This window comes from Hermetia illucens, chromosome 6 (assembly GCF_905115235.1).
Source record: "Hermetia illucens chromosome 6, iHerIll2.2.curated.20191125, whole genome shotgun sequence".
NCBI classification, from domain to species: domain Eukaryota; kingdom Metazoa; phylum Arthropoda; class Insecta; order Diptera; family Stratiomyidae; genus Hermetia; species Hermetia illucens.
The window spans coordinates 84,480,402-84,502,528 of record NC_051854.1 but is presented as its reverse complement, the minus strand read 5'-3'; the positions used below and the strand labels follow the sequence as shown (position 1 = coordinate 84,502,528).

At 39.6% G+C, this 22,127-nt stretch overlaps 1 protein-coding gene across 18 annotated transcripts in view; it reads left to right on the top strand.

Annotated features, from left to right (window-relative positions):
* LOC119660510 (phosphatidylinositol-binding clathrin assembly protein LAP) overlaps positions 1–22,127 on the top strand; it is a 134,170-nt gene that overhangs the window by 77,959 nt on the left and 34,084 nt on the right. For 10 of the 18 annotated variants that reach the window (XM_038069114.1, XM_038069123.1, XM_038069118.1 and 7 more), the window contains exons 4-10: positions 2,211–2,231; positions 2,537–2,639; positions 5,965–6,086; positions 6,242–6,435; positions 6,548–6,684; positions 13,510–13,675; positions 18,337–18,429. In XM_038069114.1, coding sequence (XP_037925042.1) covers positions 2,211–2,231; positions 2,537–2,639; positions 5,965–6,086; positions 6,242–6,435; positions 6,548–6,684; positions 13,510–13,675; positions 18,337–18,429 — 836 coding nt within the window. The remainder of the gene's footprint in view (positions 1–2,210; positions 2,232–2,536; positions 2,640–5,964; positions 6,087–6,241; positions 6,436–6,547; positions 6,685–13,509; positions 13,676–18,336; positions 18,430–22,127) is intronic. The other 8 variants (XM_038069125.1, XM_038069126.1, XM_038069120.1 and 5 more) reach the window with 5 other exon arrangements.

Here is a 22,127-nt window from a genome sequence, read left to right as displayed (position 1 = left end):
AGTTTGCAGTTCACAGGCGAACCTTTCGCAACGCTCTCTCTATAAGTTCACTCCTAACGGAGGAAAACATCCCTGACATCAATATTGCTATTGAATACGCTGCCACCTTTACCCAGCAAACGGTTAACTTAATTGTGCTTCGCTCCATGTCTGTTAGTTTGCTTGTCAAGTTCCTGATATTCCCATCGAGCCAATCATTTTTTCAGCTCGGAGAGTCATATCACACACATCACTTCTTTCCCTTTGATGACAGCATCGGGTTTGTCTAGTGATCCAATATTCCAATACCCAAGAGAGTAGATAATCCGTGCTGTCACTGATCGTGTTCTCTATTTAGTTTCTTCTTTACTTTTTGTATTGTTTGTAGATGGAAATGCTTAAAATATGGGGCTGCCTGAAAAGGTTCTCGCCATCTGTTCGTCATAGCTCGCCGAGCGGTAAGTAAAATATCTCTCTTGCAATTAATACAAGAGAAGAGTTCGCTACCCTGGATAGTTTTGTGTCGGCTTTTGACGATATAGATTTGCCTCACCGTCCCGGGTGACCAGTTTATATCATTAAACTCAAGCGATTAATTCGCTTCACTCTTGATATTTTTATATATTTGCCAATTGGTCAGCATTTTATTTACGACGAACTTCTGATAAAGACATTTTCGATACAAAGCCAAGTATCATAGTTGACGAACGGCTTGCTGAACTTGATGCAAAGGCCGCTTTTTGGATTGCGTTCTTCATTCGGTGGATCATGAGTAAGATCATTTAGTTCCCTTTCTCGCGAAATCGATTCGAGGCGTACTCTGCTCTTCGTTATTTCGCGTGTGGTTTAATACGTAAGGCCAATGTTAAGATGATATAGTCTCCAAGAAACCGAAGAAACGTTTATCATCTTCATTGTGTGCCGAAGCCTTAACATCCGTGGCGAGGAGATCAAGGAGGTAAAAAAATTGATTATACGGCCAGTTGAAATAATACTGATCTTCATCAGCTGGGTATCAAATCTTTCGATTTCTTGAACTCTCAGGGAGGGAACGCAAGCACCATAGTGCTTGAAAAGTAGGATAGTAGCTCTATTTGCCTCTTTCGTGATCTATGTCGCAACTGTTCACACTCCACCTGATGTCGATACGCCCTTTCCGAAGGATCCTTGTAAGTTTCTCCGTTTTACAGGTGAACGTGTCCATGTTAAGTATGCAGATACAGATTTGTGTGATTATAATGATTTAGATTAGTTCACTTAACGTAGGTCTTCGCGCCTACCGTCTTTGTGTCACTAACCGAGAGTATCGAGACTTGCCCTTGTGCATTGAGTCTGTAGTATTGCTCCGAGGCATGCTATTAAATGATCATTTAGTTATTAATATTAAATGTGTTTTTTCTGGTTAGTTTGTCCTGGCGTCTGTCACCAGCAGAGATCGGGCAGGATTTGACATCACGGGGAACTTTATGTACCCCTTTTCTTGATTCAAATTCCTTTAAGGTTTTATTGAAAATTATTCCCCATGTACGTAAAAGAAGGAGGTATATTTTTTCATCCACAGATCCGCAAAATGCAAAAGGTTTTAAAATGAGACACTATACTGGAAAGTTTGGTGGGGATCCTACTATTATTAACAAAGTGACAGTAGGTCAAAGTGGCCTTTTTTGAGTCAAATTGCTACTCCCTAAGAGAGAAAATGTGAGTACCACATCGTATTGAATGAACCATCATGCATCCAAATATTCTTGCATAAAAGATCAACAGATCCTTTCGTATCTGAAGCGCTGAGCTTCCGGTTCCCGACTTGTTTCATTTCCATCTAAATGATATGGCGAACCTTGGTACACATATCCTTTAATTTATTCATGATAAACTTTCATTCAACGGTAATTTCCACAATTGTCTCAGTTTGTTTAGCATTTATTTCAGACTAGTCGTCGGCCGCACTGTCACATCATATGCTATTATTTTCCCAAAAGAAACGAACTTTCATTTTAAAGTTGATTCAATCTTTTTCACAATCGATCATCCCCTCTTTCTCCCTACGATACTCGATCTGAATATTCTCCTTTCCCAAGAGATTTTCCTATTAACAACGCAGCGACAACTCTGATAGTTCCTTGCTTATTTTAACACATTATTAAAATCTCATTGATTTCATTACTAAACTAAACAAATTATAATTCTAACAAATTGCTCTTCTTCTTGGCCTCTAAAATTATTCCATCAAGGCGCCGTTGGAGCAAGACTCGGTAAGTTGACTTAATAACACGTAACTGCCTTACGCTTCCTACCTCAGCTACTAATGCGAAATCTAATCAATCATAAATTTTTAAGATTTTTCAAGTAGTTTGTATTTTGTGTAGTTTTGGATACCATTTGCCCAAAATTTTAGAAAGAAATCCGTTGATGAGAATTTTGTATATTTTTGAAAATCCAGTCATGATAGCATAATAAAATATAAAGCATAATGGAATGGTAGGTGGTATTCACTACACGGTAGACGTGCTCTATTTATCAGCTTAATTAATATTCAACGTTGATTGAATACTTTTAGGATATGATATGTCACCATTTATAAGACGCTACGCCAAGTACTTGAACGAAAAAGCTCTCTCATATCGTACAGTTGCATTTGATTTCTGCAAAGTGAAAAGAGGGTAAGTTATTGAAACTCTGTTTTAAAATAATCTTTCCTTAGTTTATATTTTACGTTTTTTTTTTGTTGATCTAAAACAAAATAAAGAACGCCTGGACTTCGCATTGCATCTACACTTTTTGTGTTCTAAATATTAAATCAGTTTGCGGAGCGTTTCAAGATGCAGCCTTCGAATCACATCACATTTTGTCATCACTTTCGTGTAGTAAGTGGCTCTCGTGGGAGTTCTGCAACAGTAAATGGGCCTGCTAATGACCTTATGCAGAATTCGTTTGGGTTTGATGCTCAGGCTTACTCTCGCGAGAAGAATATTTGATTGTGAATTGTGATCTGCTCACTGCGATGCTTTCGACTTTCAGCGTTAAACGTTTCGTTTCCTTCGTAGTAGATCGATATCTCTATATGGTTGCTATTCACTGCTCGGTGGGGTATAACGCGTCAAACATACCTACGCGCCATCGTACCTAGTTCGCTGGAATACGCTCTAACTACCCCAGGACTCCCGAGACATCCCCACTTCTCCTCTACTGTACTGCTCCAAGTGCTTTTGGGCGACCTGCTCGTCAGCCAGCTTGGGAGAATGGGTTCCATTGCATTGTGTAGTCAGCATTGAAAGGTCGTATCTCCTTAATATGTGACCTATCCACTGTCATTTCCACCTTCCGAGCACATCGCCCACGGGGAACTGCGTTTGCGCCGACCAAGTTCTTTATTTGAAATAATATCAGGCTAGCGTACTCCGACAATACGTCGCAGGCAAATGTTGATGAAAGTTTGGAGCTTTTGAGTAACAGTCGTGGTTTTCCATGTGCTATTTCTATCTAGCAATACAGAAAGGACACTAGCACAGAACGGTCTCAAATTGATTTTAGTGTTGAGATAACTGTATTCCCAGATTTTATATATGACAACGAAGGCGGATCTGGTGCCGTTAATTCGTCGTCCGGTTCGGTGCCATCGTCGGCAGAATCCACGATAAATAGATAAATTGATGGAAGCCTTCGAGGCTCTATTCATTAATGCAGATACAGAAAGTGCGATGACCCGTCAGACGGAAAACCTTGGTTTTGTTAGTATTTATCTTCAGTCCAACTGAACTGCGTCTCTTCGCCAGATAAACTCCCTGTTGATGCTGCCGAAAGATGGAGTCGATGAAGTACAGGTGAACCGAAGATCTAAACTTCGGGCACTGTCCTAAAATGATCCGTAGGCTGTTGATGGGGTCAATGCAGGAGAACCCAGAATGGAAACCTGCCTGCTCTCTGTCGATCAAGCTTTCGAGATGTCCTTTGATGCGTTCCGGGATTATTTTAGCTATTATCTCTGCGACGACAGGGAGCCCGTAAATACATCTTCAGTTGTCACGTTCAACACGGGTGCCCTTCTTTGGAATCTTAATGATGATTTGTTCTTCCACTTTCTGGGAAACGTCTCGGATTGCGAGAATTTTCATACGAGTGTAAGTAGTAGATGTGCAGTGATCAATAACTCTGCGAGGAAACCGCCAAGCCCAACGGCTTTACTTCGTTTGAGTGCATTGATGTTCGGAATGATTTTTCTTCTGTTTGGAGGAAGTCCCACTCTCTCATTTTCGAGCGACAGGTCACACCAATGGTCGTTGTTGAATTTGGGGGATGTCAATACCCCTCTTGTTACGCACATCCAGAAGACGATTCTTAGATCGGCTGTTGATCACAAAGAGAAGACAATGTGTCATCAGTGACCTTTCACCACCATTTTTACAGTCGTCAAGACTGTGCTTCTTCATAATATTCCCGATCAAGGTGTTGTCAGAATCCACCTTGGCATTTAGTCAAAGTTTGAATCCCTGTTGTCATAGGTCTTTGCATTCGGCTTTGTGCTTGTCTCACTGCGCCTCCTATCACTTGCACAACATTAAATGTAATGGTAGTGAAAATTAAGCACTGTCTCACTGCAAGTAAAATTGGTGAAAATTAATCACAACAAAGAGACTGACCTACAAAGGAGTGAGTGTACATAAAAACTTACTCCATTCATCTAATATAATTTCCTTTTAGAATTAAGTGTAAAAATAATAAAATAATTTCTATAAATAAACAAAAAATCGAAACATAATGTTCTCTACTTTGATATTGTTTGCTTTGCTCATTTCGAGGCTATGCGCTCTGGTGGAGAGTTTGACTAAAAAATAGTTACAATTTACTTGTTGGGCATAGAGGCTGCCCTTGTTTGCGGTGATTTGAAACCGTTTTGGTCCCACACTCGCTATTCCCGTAACTCATACTTAATTTTTTCCTTTTTGCATCAATTTTGCTGATTCCACTGATAACTCTCCACGACAATCCTCCGACCTACTTTATTCTAATCTCTCATCCGTGTTTACTTCCTTATTTCTTCATCCATTGCACCCTCTGCGCCTCTTCTAGGTGCAGACTGCTCGGAATCTCTCGTCGTTCCTCTTCTTACCTCTTCGTTAGTTGAGTTCCTCATTTTTAATCGTAACACCAATATCGGACCCGGTCCCGATGGATTTCCTAACCTCTTCCTTGTTAACTGTAAAAAATACACTTTCCTCCCTCGGTGTATAATCTTCAGCAAAAGTCTCGAAGAATGCTACTTTCCTCACCTTTGAAAAGAGACTTTATTCTCAAAAGCGGAGACCCTGCTCAGGTTGTGAACTACCGTCCCATCTCTCTTCACTCCTCTTGTTTTAAAATACTCGCGAGAAACGTCAACGAATGGCTGATGGCACAATTCAGTCATTTCATAGTGAAAGAGCCACATGATGTCGTGGAACATCCATATACTTTCAAAATGGTTGGTTTTCTCCTACGTTCCTCCTCCAACTTTACTTGAATCCAGCCTTCCTTAACATTTTTCAAGTCCCTTTTTAGAAACATCCTTGAATATTGCTGCGTAGTTTGGCCCCCCTTCCGCAACTATGGCTATCGCGCTCTTGAATTTATCCAACGCAAATTCACCCGGTCCCTGTTTTTCAAAAAGAATTTTCCTTGTGTGGTCTATCCTTCCCGGCCTAGTAATCTCAATCTCCTTTCCCTGCAACAACGTTTCCTTGATATGTGTACTCTTTCCAAACACTGTCATAACATCTCCCGTAGTATACGTAGTGAGGACATTTTTGAATTACCTTTCTAGATTCTGAGATTATGCTGGTCTTATAATGCCCTACAGCTTGGGTTCTTTGGCTTTGTCTCCTTCCTTAGTTTTAGACGTAGCTTGCTCCTCTTTCTGGGGATAATATGTGACTAGAAATTTACTTTTCTGTGTAATGTTCAATGAATAAATAAATAAACTGGGAATGATATTTTAAATTTCTTTTTTAGGAAAGAAGAAGGATCATTGCGAACCATGAATGCCGATAAATTACTCAAAACTTTGCCGGTGCTGCAAGCGCAACTAGATGCGTTACTAGAATTTGATTGTACTTCAAACGATTTATCAAATGGTAAGAAAAATTGTGTGGGAGCACATATTTTCTCTATTTTGTTGCAGCAACAAAGAACATTCGTTGCATGCTAATTAATTGGAGAAAAGATGTGATTCGGAATATTGCATATGACAAAAGCTTTGTTTTTTCAATTCTCTCTCTCTCTCTTGTAGGTGTTATCAACATGTGTTTTATGTTACTATTCCGCGATCTCATCCGTTTGTTTGCTTGCTATAATGACGGTATCATAAACCTACTTGAGAAATATTTCGATATGAATAAGAAACAATGCCGAGATGCTCTTGACCTCTATAAAAAATTCTTAGTGCGTATGGATCGTGTAGGAGAATTTCTGAAAGTTGCTGAGGTAGCTGTTGTGGTTTTCTACTGTACCCATTTCTATTTCCATTGTCTTCTATTGTTTCTATTCAATTGGTTTCTGATTTTCTGTGAAATCGCTTAATTTTTCTATCTTTTAGAACGTCGGAATAGATAAAGGAGATATTCCAGATCTAACGAAAGCACCGAGTTCTTTGCTTGAAGCTCTAGAACAACACTTGGCCACTCTTGAGGGTAAAAAAGGGTCAGCGGCGAATACGCCAACACAGTCCGCAAGGTATGTTGCTTGTTGCTTATTTATTGATTTTAACAGCGTTAAGATATTCGAAGGGCAAATGGAGGAGATATATGATTTCACTGACGCACAATGTACCACAGTTTTGTTGGTTGGTCGTATAAACGCAATTGTTCGGTTTGAATTTTAGAAATTGGTAGATGTGAAATTGTCAGTATTGTCTTTCATTTGAATTATTGGATTGTACGATTTTGTTTTGATACATTTAGAAAAGTATTACTGCGAAAATTTCAATGAAAAACAGGCGAGGTGTTATTGCGCTCTACATTTTTATTTAAATTCTTACTATTTTTTTTTTATTCTATTTTTTATAGTATGTTTCCCGGAATTTTGATCATTTTTTATCAAGAAACGTAGAAAGAAAAAGGATAGACCACTTGTTTGTCGAATGAAAGAACTCTGTGTTCTCTCTCGGGAGTCTCTGAAATATTCATTACTACTTCCTGTTAGCCCAGATTAGGGGAGACCGGCTTTTGATATGATTATACTTGCCTTTCTAAATGATCTCTTAGCTTCGGAGAAAAGGCTGAATGAGCTACAAATTAATACATATTAAGTGTCTTAATAGTTGGAGAGAAAATATGCCAAAAGATCGAAACCAGCTACTTAAAAACATATGAGCTATTTCCACTCTCAATATCCGAAGAAATGTTGGTTAAATTAAGCTTTTCCCCGAAATGTTTGAAGTTCGCCTGAAAATTGCAATTTGAGTTTATGTAATCAATTAGAAGGATTTTCTATCATTTTGCCAATAACGAAGTATAATTCGTGCACTGCTACTGCAGTATTCAATTACAGTTCTTTTGCACACATGTACCTGTCTAAGGCAAAACTAGAAAGCAACGTCTTTTATATTTCACTTGTAAATTTTCAGTGATAACAATTTCAAATTAGGTTCTATTTACTCGATATTTTTAGAGTTTAAGTCCATATTGTTTTGGCGTATTCAAGATGTTTTGTCTGTTTCTCGCGCCAGGTAATGTAAATATTGGCAGACTTAATTTCACCGAAGATGTTTATTTTCATTTGTGAAGTAAAATAAAACGAAAACTATGTTAAATTAAATTCAATATTTTTTCCCGTGTAAGTTATGTGGCTGATCAATCCTAAATGAAAATCCTAGTTCAAGCAACAATTAGGCATTCCAATGGGAAAAAAATTTGGAAAATGTGTAAACACGGTCAAATATTGAGAAGTACCACGACTTTGATTGCTAGTTGTTGGCAGGGCAGTGGTTCACATATTTGCTTCTTGTGATTTGATTCGAAATGGGCAGAATATCCCATTGCATATAATGATGCGAGTCTGCAAAGTGCAGTATTCATTGTAGACTCAAACTGAGTCGTGATCACACCATATAAATTTTGCCAATTGCTTTTGCTATTTTAATCCCGTTCGAAAGACCTGAGCCCTCAAAATCATTTGTGTCCCTATGATGCAGCTTAAATAAATTGGCTAAATCTTCTGTGAGTCATTCCATTCGAGGGTGAAAGGTCGGGATAATACTTCTCCAGGTAGCACTTAAATTTATAGAAATAGTTTTCTTACCCAAAAAGCATTGTTTTATTAATACACAAAATGCAATACATTCCATGCTCATACCAAAATTGAAAATTATTTCTTACGCCCACGCGTTAAATTGTGTACAAACGAATGGATATGACGCAAGTCTGGGAGTTTGACGTTTGAAGGATGGCAATTGAAAAAAATAACACATGTTTGTCATAGCCAGTGTAATCCATTAGATGCTTTATGGTCTTGCCGAACAGTGTTGTCTTAAAAAAAAATAAAATTTAGTACTTTTTGAAGTTCATTAGTATTTTAGTACATTTTGCCATTTTTCGGTACTTTTCAAGTTAAATAAGTACTTTTTAATAGAAATCGAAATTTGCTAAATGACAAAATGAACGAAGAGTTGAACTGGAAACTTTACGCTGACTGTCGTTATTTCCTGAAATAAGTCGAAATTCACATAAAATCGAAGGAACAAAGCAGCGATTTCGGTGAATGGAGTTCATCACATAATAATATGAAATAACATACGAAGTTGGACATAAGATGGGATGATCCACAGTGAAAGCTGGCAATTCGAAAACAACGCAACGTAATTCGCAATTCACATAAAAACCCGTTCAATAGCGCGACGATATTGGAAGAAGATGTTGGGGGGCTGACAGGTTCACTTTTAGAGCATAATCAGGGTATTATAGTAGGAAGAAAACCGTTCGTTTCCGAAAATAACCGAGAAAAAAACCTTCCTTTATGAAAGAGCGTGCTATAAAAATCTTATACATTTGGTATTCTGTTCTGTGGTCTGTCAAAAGTAAATACGTTTAAGCTTTATAGGTAAGCCAATACAGAGCTCAAAACTCGCGACATACATACAACCGCTAAATATGGCGGGGGCTTTAATTCGACCAGTCTAAATAGGTTGGTATTTATTGACTAGAATATGAAAAGCAAGTATACTCTTATGTGGTGTGTGTTATTTTGTTACAAAATGCCACTCTAGTCGTAGAATAACCCCTTTTTTTCCAGTAGAGCAACAACCCGTGAATCTGTATCCACTCGGTGACGGACTGGACCACTTAGGAAGCAACTTAATTTCTCTCTTGTGGTCCACGGACCCCTCCTTTTTGCCTTTTTTTTATAAAAAACAATTGACTGATGGTTTCATCCAGAGCAGAGGCAACTTATCAGATGCGGCCTCACCTCTACTCTGGGAGTAGCGTGACCAAAAGCGGCGAACGGTGGTAATCGCTCTTTTTATACATATGATTGCAAACGCGACATGAGCGCGAATTATATTGAATTGAAACCAGTCGTCAACAGCAACAGAGGTGAAAATTTATTCTTTTTAGTTGAACCTAAGTACGCTTATATAAAATTACCATACTCATATCCCAAATGAAAACCATTCAGTAGCTTTTTATCAAATTGTTGATCCCATAATTTGTGGTTTGTTGTTGTTTTTCCCTTTTATCTACAAATATATATTGACAGAGAATTACATAAGATTGTATTGATATCTGCGTTCAGTTTAATTTTCATCGCCTCAATTTCGAAATATAGAACTAAATAATTATAGTACATATTTCTATGGCTGAATGCTTGTGAATTACAGTTACAGTTTTACTATGCTAAAGGTTTATCTGGATTATATTCAGCATTTGTCGACCACTCACTTATAAGCCAAGGTAATGTTTCCAGTCTCCGTTTCCTAGTGACTTCAAGCTTTCATCATTCATTCGTAGCGCAAGGGTTACGCCATCCCCATTGCGCTTGGAATCGATCACGTTCCATTCCCCGCTTTTGAAACAATATTCTGAATCGTCAGCATTAAAGATGTGTGTGTATTGGAGACCTAGACTACCACCTTGTGGTTTTTTACCGCCGCCAAGGGGTAATAAATGGTATCGTAACTTTTAACTAATGTTTAGCCCATTGATTTAGAAACAAGACTTTTTTGTCCAAATATCTGCTTGGACTGACTCTCGGCGGAGGGTTCATACTTCAGATTGTATGTCGCTTTGGATCAGCTTGTTTGGTCGGTGCTTAGCTTTCTCTTCCGGGTGTTTTTCTAGTACTAAAGGCATCTTTAGTGCGCTTCCCTGTAGATTGTTGTTAATCGGTTTTACCTCCGGAGACGTTTTGGTTCTTCGATCGTTCCAAGAGTTTTTCGGAATGGTCAGCCGGCTGGGTCTTTCTCTTTTTTCACTTAGTTCGGGGTTTCATTACCAGCTTCGTTGACGCTCCACGTACCCGCCAACGGACTCACAGTTCTTGTTACTCTGCCAGGCTGTTCGATACCGTAGAGACTATACACAACACATCCACTCTATAGTAATTTCCCAGGCGATAGGTTTTATTGAGTCGCCCTGTGTGCAGCTCAGCTGAATTGTTCGGGTTTGTAAGCGTTCATGCTAGTCGGCTGGGGAATACGAGGAAGTCCTTTGGACGTTCCATTCCCTCTTAGCCGACTACAAAGAACTGACTTGCTGACAGGCGCAATAGGCATTTGTGCCAGAACCGAACCTTCGCCTACGGACGAGGGAAATCACGAGTCATTTAGAAGGATTTAAAATTTGACAAAAAGATAACGGCTCATACATACGTGGAGTTGGAAGTCAGAGGCGGGTTTCTTGCTGCCGTTGTTCCCTCTCCACCTGTCGATATTTCCGTGCATACAGAAGAAATCATTTGGCAACAGTCTACTAACTATTCTAAACCACCAAGGCGAATCCTCATAGTAATTCCAGCCCTTCTATTGAAGAATGACTCAAGCGAACAATTCAGCCTGCCATACACGCTCCGGCCGTTTTGTCAGTCACGCGTGAACAGTCCTTAGCTAACCAGCGTCCGGAATGTGTGTGGCGTGCGGCTGGCCTGTCAGTTTCAACTGTATAGGTTGTCGATTGATCCGGTTGGCCTAAAAGGAGATCAGAGGGGGGGGGGGCCCTTCTGCGAAATCGTTTGGCAGGCTGTGCCTATAACGTCAGCAATGTGGATAATTTTGATTTTGGTTGATGTGATTCCTATTAGATTTAGTGTGCATATCCGTTTGTGAGCATGTGTTTATGTTTCAGCCTGCTGTGGTATCACATCGATTTAGTGGCTGAGTATGTGTAAGGTGATGTTGTTTCGCTTTTGTTCGTGTCCAAAAGGTTGTTTCCCGATTATGGCTTGAGAAACTGATGTATTATATATTGTGTGGTGTTAGATATCAACATTTCAATCTTTAATGAAAGATGCTAGCTTAATTATATTATCGTGTTTCATGCCATTGAAAAGATCAGCCAGACATTTCTGTTTTTTAAAGAGGGAGTACTGTGGCCAAAATTGTTGGAAGTTTGCTGCAGTGGAAGACGATGTGGTCATTTGTTTCAATTTCGCCGCATGCGTCACAGCTTTCCGTGGTTGAGGCACCCATCCTGGCCAGGAAGACCTTGTTTAAAGTTTAGTTCGTGACAAGGCGGTTAACCAATTTGGTGGTTTCAGATTTTAGTTCTAGCATGGAGAATTAAAGCTTGTTTGGAATTCGTGACATGTTAGCGAAAAACTTTCCCTTTGTCTTAGAGGTTTGTTGATACTTCCCACTCCAGATGTTTATGACCTTTTTGATGATTGTTGTCAGTACGTCATGAGAGGACGGGGGAGGTTTGTGGGTGTGTCCGCTAAAGTAGCTGTTTTGGTATGAGTTCCATCAGCCTTTTGGCTTCCTAAAGTTGTTAGGATTGGGCTGTGGTGGCTGTTGCTGAGATTAACCATTAGCGTATGTCACAGCCATCCTAAGCTGGAGTTGTTGATTATTGTTAGGTTCGGGATCACGAGGTGAACCCTTGTGTTATTGATGAGAGGGTAGCTGATAGATTTCTCATTATTAAGACTTTGAAACTCTGTTCCAGAGAGAAGTTCTGACGGAGCTCAACCCTTGGGAGAATTGATAGTATTACCCCATGTTCGGAAACGTGCATTGAAATCACAGGCTAGAACAACGTTTGGTCTGCCCTCCAAAAATTGAAGTAGCTTATTGATTTCTGTGCGAAAGGTAGATACATGTCCTCATTGCCCTAACGGCTATATTGCGCTTACATTGTCGGTCTTGAAATTTCAGTAAGGAATGCCTGGTATGTGTTGTTCGCCAGGGCCACTTCTAACTCATATTGCTAGAGCTACCTAAAAATATAAACGCTTTTTACAGCATATTCAGAAATATGTTACAATGCAAGTTTTCAAATTGTATCGTTTGGACCGATGAATATTGTAAAATATGGTAATTTCACATCCAAAGCGAAAGAAAAGTATATCATCGCGCTGGTTCATTTCTTTTACTACCTCAATAAAATCTGTAGTTTTTAGAAACATACACAGATAGAACAAGGCCTGCCAGGTTCAGCTAGTTGGATATCAAATAATTTTACGTTATTTACGTAATCCTGTTCAATAAATTCATTGAAATTTTCGTAGCACAAAATATCTACGCAGATGGTGTTTACATTAGTTAGATATAATGATCTTGAAATTAGGCTTTTTAGTAGTTTCTGAATTAATAAAAAAATTGAAATTCATAGAAATCTAAGCACACTTGTCGCTTGTGGATTGAAAACTTAGTCTATATTATAGAAACTAGCACATGGAAGAATACATTTAAAACTGTAGCGTGTTATTTTATTTTTGATTAGATACGAGTATATTTATAAAATTTATTTTAAGATGTATTTTGTATCACTATTAGTAATTGAATATTTTTTCTCTCTTCCTCTCGTTTTATGTTTATTCTTTTCCCTATCCTTACCACTATAAATATTCGTCACCTTTGCGCTCCTACCATAAAAATATCTTTAAAAAATGTAAACGTGTATGTGTTTACACTTTGGTTCGCTTGCATTTATTACAATATCCTCATCTGTGCATTTGACCGAACGTATTTTTTGTGGTACGCGATTGAAAAAATAATATTTATGTTATGTACTTGGTAAAAATCATAATCTGAATTGGCTCGTTATGTATGTATCGGAATATTTTAATCAATTTTCAAAATTAAATTTAAATAATTTTGTTACTTTACGGTTGATGTTTTGTTGTTATGTTGTATTTGATTGCTTAATTGATTTGCTGTTACCAACAATTGAATTTACCACACAAAAAATGGCCAAATTGTCATATTTTCAACACACATCATCAAAAAATCCCACACTCCATTCCTCCTGAATGAATGTAAACACACACACCACGTTGAAAACACATCGAATTACGTGATCATGTTGAAATTTAAACAAACACACAATGAACCAAAAAAAACAATAGCAACCAGAAGAACGTAAAAAGTGGTGTGTCTGCCCTATCTTCTACTAGCTCGTCATTTGGAACGGCTGCCGCTTCCACAAGATTCGACTCGCATACAAATGGTATTGATGAAACTATAAAGGCTCAGGCACTAGCCGAGGAGGAAGCTGCCATGAATCAGTATAAGGTATGTATATTTTTTTATTTGAAGTATTTAGAATTGTCAATAATTAGTTTCTGGCAGGCATAGTTTCTACATAGTTTAACTATAAATACTGTCGCTTGGAAGTATCAAGCGCGTAATTCATGAGCAGAACGTCGAATGCAAATTGTTTTTTCAATTTTCGAAAGAGGAAGAAAATAAAATCTAATGAGCTGTGAATCATTCAAAAGGACGCTTTCCTTATTGATACAGAGCCGTAAACACTCGGTCCATTCAGCGATACACGTATGTCTCTAAAGGTATTTTTGTGGCTTCTGTGACGATACCCCATTTGAAGTAGAGCAAGGAGTTCTGGTCGGGGCTTACCGACGTCTAGTCTTCAAGCCGAATAAATGTTAGAATATTGTCATCATCATCAACGGCGCAACAACCGGTATCCCGTATAGGCCTACCTTAGTAAGAAACTCCGATTTTGCGCTGAGGTAAACCAATTCGATATCTGGCGTCCTGACCTACGCCATCGCTCCATCTCAGTCAGTGTCTGCCTCATCCTCTTTTTCTACCATAGATGTTGCCCTAAAAGACTTTCCGGACTGGATTATGCTCATCCATACGGATTAAGTGACCCGCCCACCGCAACCTGTTGAGCCGGATTTTATCCATAATCAGACTGTCATGGTATCACTCATAGAGGTAGGCTACTGAATCGTCCATCCTCATGTAGGGAGCCAAAAATTGTTCGGAGAATTTTTCTCTCAAACGCGGCCAGGAGTTCGCAATTTTTCTTGCTAAGAACCTAGGTTTCCGAGGAATACATACGGACTGGCAAGATTATAGTCTTGCGCAGTAAGAGCTTTGACCCTGTGGTGAGACTTTCGAACGGAACAGTTTTTGTAAACTGAAATAGGCTCTGTTGGCTGCCAACAATCGTGAACAGATTTCATCGTCATAGCTGTTATCGGTTGTGATTTTCGACCCTAGCTAGAAGAAATTTTGAATGGTCTCAAAGTTATTGTCTCTTATCTTTATTGTTTTCGTTTGACCAGTGTGATTCGATGTTCGTTCTTTGGCTTTTAGCGCAGGCGTTGCCACCATGTACTTCGTCTTGTCTTCATTTATGTGCAGCCCGAGATCTTGCGTCGCCTGCTCGATCTGGATGAAGGCAGATTGTACATCTCGGGTTGTTCTTCCCATAATGTCAATATCGTCAGCATAGGTCAGTATTTGGGTGAGCTTCAAGCGGATGATACCTTTCGCATTGACATCCCCATCGCGAATCACTTTCTCCAGGGCTAGGTTAAAGAGGATGCATGATAGGGCATCCCCTTGTCGTAGCCCGTTGTTGATGTTGAATGGTCTCGAGAGTGATCCAGTTATTTTTATCTGGCCTCGCACGTTGCTCAGGATCAGCCCAGTCAATCTTATTAAATTCGTTGGGATACCGAATTCTGTCAGGTCTTATACACTTTTACCCTGACTACAGTGTCACAGGTGGAAGTCGATGAAAAGATTGTACAACTGATTCCATATTCCAACAGTTTTTCCATCGCTTGCCATAGAGAGAAAATCTGATCTGAGCCTGGAGTGAAGCCTTTTTGGCATAGGCCAGTGCTGTTCTGGACGTATGGGACTATCTGGCCTAGGAAGATAGCGGAGAGTATCTTATAAATGGTACTCAGTAGCGTGAAACCTCTATAATTGGTACACTGTGTGATATCTCCTTTTTAAGGTTTTGTGTGAAACAAACCCTTATTAGAATCGAAGCGATGTCTGTCTGTCCGTCAGTCTGTCACAGCCGATTTATTCGGAAACGGCTGGACCGATTGTCACGAAAATGGTAAGAGCATGTGATCTCTTGTTCCCTTTATATGCAGTAACTGGCGCCATTTTGTGTTAAGTTTAAGGGGGGGGGCTCCCCATACATGTGAAAGGAGGCTGTAAAATTTTTTTTTCACAGAATGTAGCCATATGGGGTATCAAACGAAAGGGCTCAATTAGTACGTTTCGAAACTGGTTCCATATTTGATATTGGGTGTAACATAGGGGAGTGAGGGCTCAAAATATGACCGCTAAAAAGTGTAACAGGTCTCGTTCTCAGAACCTATCCAACCAAAAAATCTGAAAAAAATCACAGTGGTGCATCCCTACTAAATCTAGGCCTTAAAATACATCCGGTTTCGATATCTGCACAAATAAAGGTAATAATAGTATATTTTCACATTTTAGAAATTTACCCGGCAACCCCCCTTATGTTCATCCCAGAAGTATAATGCACAAGTTGGTCAAGTTTGAAGAAAATCCAACTATTATTAACAAAGTTATAGGGGGTGAAACTTTACCAAGTTTCTTACATAAGATGAACACAAAACCATTATACTCGAAGCGCGAGCTTCCGGTATTCAAACTTGTTTATGTATGGGGCAGATTGAGCATCAGTTGATGAATTGTTTGGTGTAGTTGGTCGCCTTCATATTTAACAAATTCGGCTGTTATTCCATTGGTTCTTGGCGACTTATGATTTTTAAGCGGATGAATTGCATGGACTATTTCTTTCATGTTTCGGGGTGGCAACATTTCTTCGTCGTCTTCAGTTGCCCATTCTGTCGGAAATCAGATTTCCCTCTTTTTGTCTCTGCAGGAAGAGCATCGAGGTGCCTTATACATGCCTTATTCATCCTTCTGACTTGTTGGTAAAACTTCTGCACCTGGTGCGATTGCTTCCTGTACTTTTCGAATTCACAGACCTGTTGGTTTTTCCAGGTTTCCTTTCTCCGTCTATGAAGTCGCTTCTCAGCTCGACGGTGTTCGTCATAAGTCTCCGCCCGTGTCCTTTGAGAATGCAGCATTATTCGGTATGCGGCATTCTTCCGTTCCGATCCTAGCTAACATTCATCGTCGAACCAGCCGTTCCAACTTTTCTTGCAGCTAGGGCTAAGTATATTTGTGGCCGTTTGTTAGCTGCGGTTATTGCGGCAAACATTTCCCTTTATAGGTGTTACGAGGGCTGCGTTGTGAATGGCTTCAGTATTCATTCTCATCTGATTGTCAGAGGGGATTATGGTGGTGGAGTGCATAGCCTTTCGCTTATGTTTTCAAAGAATATAACAGTAGGTTTCATTTTTTGGCTGAATAGGAAACCTACTCCGATAACGTGGTTTACTGGTTGGCCACTATAGTATATTGTGTAGTGGCTCTTATCCAGGAAACTGGTCCCTGTCCAGCGCATCTCTTGCAGTGCTGTTATATCAGCCTTATATTGGGACAGGGTATCAGCTAGCTGCTGAGCAGCATTCGATCTGTACAGGGAGGGCACGTTCCATGAGAAAATACGCGGATCGTTGTTCCATTTTTATTGCGGGGTTTCTCGTTGTAAAATCCTTTCTGTCCGAGGCTCCTTTCGGGGCTTCTTAACTTGGGTTATCCATGTAGAATGTTAGTCTTACCCTACCTCTAATCGCAAGCATCGATTGTTTGTTCTCCAGCCTGGTTCATCGTCCAGGTCACGCTTCTACAGGGACCCATTCACAGCCGATTCGTCGCTTATCCGATATCCAGTCTGTTATACAAATTCTTCTTTCAACAATGGGATTTGAATTGGGAAATATTCACTTCTCTAGGAAATCCATAAGGAACTGAATGAACATCAGTTTTGGAAACGCCTAACAAACCATGGATATCAGAAAGTGTCCACTAGGTGGGTTCGCTATTGAAACTTCAAAAGCAATACCGATTGGAGATTTTTTACCGACTCTTCATCGACACAAGCATGTTAGGTTCTTTAATTTGGTAATGGTAACGTGGAATAAAACTTTCTGTGCACTGTTATATGACCTAGTAAAAATAGGCACGGGATTTGTTATCAGCCAGCAAGATCATGGAAGCTCTATTCTTGATGACAATATCAATTTTCATTCAGCTTAAGGCAGTATTGGAAACCCGAGAGAACCCTTCTCATATTTCTTATTTATCGTCTTGGGGCTTTCATATTTGCAGATCTTTAAAGAAACACGGTGTCCGGATGGCTCAAGTGGTTAGCGCACTGGACTATTGTCCAGAAAGATCGTGGTTCAAATCCCACTGGTGGCAGAGGGATTTGTTATCGTGACTGGATGTCGGATACTAGTCGACTTAGCTGTGAATGAGAACCTGAGTCAAATCAGAGTAATAATCTTGGTCGAGCGCAATGCTGATCACATCGTCTCTTAGAGTGTACTGTAGTGTACCGTTACGGACTTGAATGAAGTGCTCTAACGTATTTGAAGCCCCTGATCCAATATGGATTGTCGCGCCGACGGTTATGATCATTATTTTAAGAAAGCTCTTGCAGGTCAGCGTTTCGCGACACTGAGGCAGCGTTTGTTATCTGAGGATTTGTTACGAGAAGATAGTGAAACCGCTCCCAATTTGCTGTAAAAAGGTAGTTCTAGGACGAGAGACCATGCATAAAAATAATACATTTTTTATAGATAAAATTGAGGTAAAAGTTGTAAGGTGATTCCCTTTCGAAGTCCATTCGTAATTTTTAAGTATAATTCAGGGAATGTGAAACTACCAAGCTTCTGGTCCCTTTTTGATCATACTGTGCGGTGGATCATCTATTCTTGAATTTATCATATCTAGAACTATCTTCGGATATTTGTATATTGCGTGCATACAAACGAACCTGTTTCTTATACATTTTACAGGCAAGTACGGCTATTGAAATTGTCGATTTGGACGATGATAAAAACGTCTTCCCACATGAAACAGCCAAAAGCAAGAAAAAAAAGAAAACAAATGTAATAGTAAATTTTAACTTTAATTCACTGATATTTAGATATGTTCCTAAATAATATATTGTAGAAAGTGTCATTATTGTACATAAATATTTACATAGGTTTAAAAGACCAACTACGTAAAAAATGTAGCAATGCTCGTCAATATTTGTCAAGTAGTGCTTATGATTTGGCTTTTGCTGTGTGGAAGTGCTCGCAAAAGACGAATATAAGTGAAGAAAATGAAGGATGGATGTAACCTTTGATTATTACATTATACTAGCATATCATTAAACAACATAAGAAACATAAGAACCGTACAAACGTGTTTTTCTTCAAAGGCTATAACAAGTAACACACGGAAATGTCAGTCATGCTGTTCTTGATATTGAAACCAGCAAGACAAGTGCAAATTCGATCACGTGGCAATAAAGTTGAGAGGTTAACGCTCAGGCAACCATCGCGATTTGTTCACTTTACATTGACATTGACTATTCTTGCATTTCCTCTCCTTACTTAAGCGCTATTCACTGATGTAGATTGTTTATAAGCTGCTCTCAGATGACACTTCGGTGTCGAACCTCTATAATGTACAATTTGTTACCCTACTTGAAAACTTTTAAAACTCAAGACTTCTTTTAGTTCGCCGCTTTAGAGGCCCCGGTTTTTTTCACAAAAATTTACGCCGGTTGGCAAAAGTCTACATTTGTCCACTTGAATTCGTAGATCCTTGCAATTCAATTCCTCACAGTAGACTTGACAGTGGATGACTGGATGAGAAAAGCTGGTTCTGAGCACACTATTGTGAGTCCAGACCCTTGGCGAGCCAATCTGTCAGCATCCTCATTACCAGCGATGCTTGAGCGCCCTGGTACCTATATCACGAATTTTTCGTTTAGTCGGCCTAGTTTTAGCTACAGCTGCTAGCAACTTCACACCTCGATATGCTGTTGCTGTTTAGTGCTAACACCGCTGCCCGACTTTCAGACCAATTTGTGTGAATTGTGTGACCCCGCCACTTTTGTCGCAAACATTCTTCTGCTGCCAATGAAATGGTATATATCTCTGCCTGGAATATGGTTGTCATTTTTCCGAGAGATTGAGGAATTCCATAATCGGATTTTCCGAGAATACTCCTGCGCTTGATTCGTCTTCCATGTCTGACCCGTCGGTGAAGATTATTAGGTTTATAATCCTAAAAGACTCGTGGCCATTTATGGACCATTCTTCTCTTTTGGTGATTACGACAGAGTATGTCTTTTCAAAGACGAATCTTGAAACCATATATATGATCGGCGAGCATCAGAGCCACCGGATGTTTCTCGAACAATTTCCAGATAGACGCATGACGGTATGATTGACCACCTTTCCGCCCGCTGGTTGCCATAGCATGGTGTCCATTACCAGGAGCCACAACAGAGGAGAGAGAACCCTTCCCTGTGGGTAGTATGTGGATTTTTCTTCGCTTCAGCATGTGAAGAAGTATTGTGGCCATAATTTACTAGCTGGGCATATGTTCAGAATAGGAATTATCCAAGATGATACATGTCTATCCTGTAATGAGGAATTTTCTATGTGAGTGCCCCACCTATGGACGCATCAGGCATCCGATTTTTAGTGCTGATGTGCTCCAATTGCAACGGGTAGCATCACATCCACTAACGGAAATCCTGGGATACATATACGAATCCGGGACATTTTGTTAGACGGGTCGAGTACAATGGATCACTAAAGTCTGAGTACTCAGAGACTTTGCCTTTCCCTCACCTCAAACACACACACACAGCATGTGACGGATCGAACTGATTAACAGCGGATCGATTCTGTTCTGTCTTGCCGCGTCACAAATTTCAGCGAGTGAAGTATAAGGCGAGAAGACGTTAGTAATATCATTTGCAGGTGCAAATCTTGCTATTGTGACAACTTTTCATAATCCTTTATTTAACAAGAAGATTAAACACGTCAAACCATATTGGTAGACAAAATCTCTAGGCAACGAAAATCTCGTTTCAGTGGTTTAAGTTGAAAACATGTGGGGTGTTGGTGACTTTGTTACGATGAGCTAAACATGCCATTATTTTTGTTTTTGTTCGAGTATGTTCCAAGAGGTGGTCGTTCGCTATGTGGTTCATTATTTCGTTGATGACTGATCGAGGTGACGTCCGGCTTGTCGAATTGGGCGACGAATGCAGGTTTTATTCGTTCACTCGGGACGTTGATACATGATCAGTATTTCACCAGTCTTCCATAAGTCAATCCATCAAACATTAACTGATTTATTTTATTTATTTAGCGTAAACGGTACGACAAAAAACTATTTTTGTTGTATGGGAGCTTTAAAATCCGAACAATCAAGTCGTGTTTCGATTTACAACACAATGACAACTGTACTATACTCAGCTTAGCACCATTCCATTCAGATTTTGTTTAACAATTTAAATATTTATCAGTCCATGAGTTACTGCCATAAAAATACCCTAGACGATCAGTTTGCCATAATTTTGTCATTCAGACCCGATGGTTTGGCTTTTAAAATTGATTTTGGAGATGTGTTCGTCCAGGCGTTCGAGTAAATGATACGGTGGTTCCAGGGTTTCGCCACTGAGTCCGTTTGCAAGAACACATGTGAGCAGTCGTAGAGACTTTTGTGATGAAACTTGGCTTGTCGTGATGAGTCGTTGATGTAGGTCATAACTGTCGAACATGTTCGCAAAATTTTTCTACGAAGAATTTCGGATTTACAGGTATGTCCTCGTTCCGATAAAATTTTCCTGGGATGCGAAGTGTCTATGGAACACGACAAGTTCAGAAACCAAAGTCTTTAAATTCTCTTTGAAACCAGTTTTTAATCTAAATATTACATTTGGAAGTAGATCGATCCACGATGTTGTCTGTTGATACGTTAATGCGGCTTTCGTCGATCGGTGCCAGCACAAGCCACAAGTCCATTCGATGCTGGGTGGTAAGGGAAAGTCCGTATTCTTCGTTGAAGAGCGCCGACTCGATTGAGAACCTTGATCCGTGGTAATGGTCTTGAGTGTACCAAATCGAGAGATCCTGCTTTAGACCAGGGTGAGAATCGATCGATCACCCTAAGGTAATACTCGCACCTTTTAACTTTTGGTAGAATGGTTATATCCATGTGTTTTTCTTTGACGCATTCCGGTTGTGACGTTCGAATTTTGACTATTAAAAGGCTGACAATTATATGAGCAATTTAGAATGTCTTTCTCATTTTTGCCCAACATGAAATGTGATAAGCCGTGGATCGAAGTGAAAGCTTTGTGTCGTAGTGTTTTCCATATTTATGGCCTGATGGTCCACAGTAGATGGTTGGTTTATTATACAAGCGCGTAGACTCGTGGTTTTTGGTCTGCTTTTATGACAAACGTGCAGGCTTCCAGAATATGTTGGAAGAACTTAATGGGGCGGCATTAATAGTATACAACTTTCTCTTGTTACTTGTTACTTTCTCTTGCTTACTTTTTTTGGAAAAGAAATCAAGTGGGCTCCCCAAATTGTCAATTTTTTGTTCTAACGAAACACCTAAAGCGATTAAGGCTGCTTGAACAAGACTGGTCTTGCAGACTTCGGAAGCTGTTTCGCTTGCCGAAGTCCATGCCAGTTTCCCTTTATCACCCTTTTTAGCGGTGATTGACGAATTTAATATTCCCCAATATTCTGATGATTAGACGAATTTAATATTCCCCAATATTCTGGTT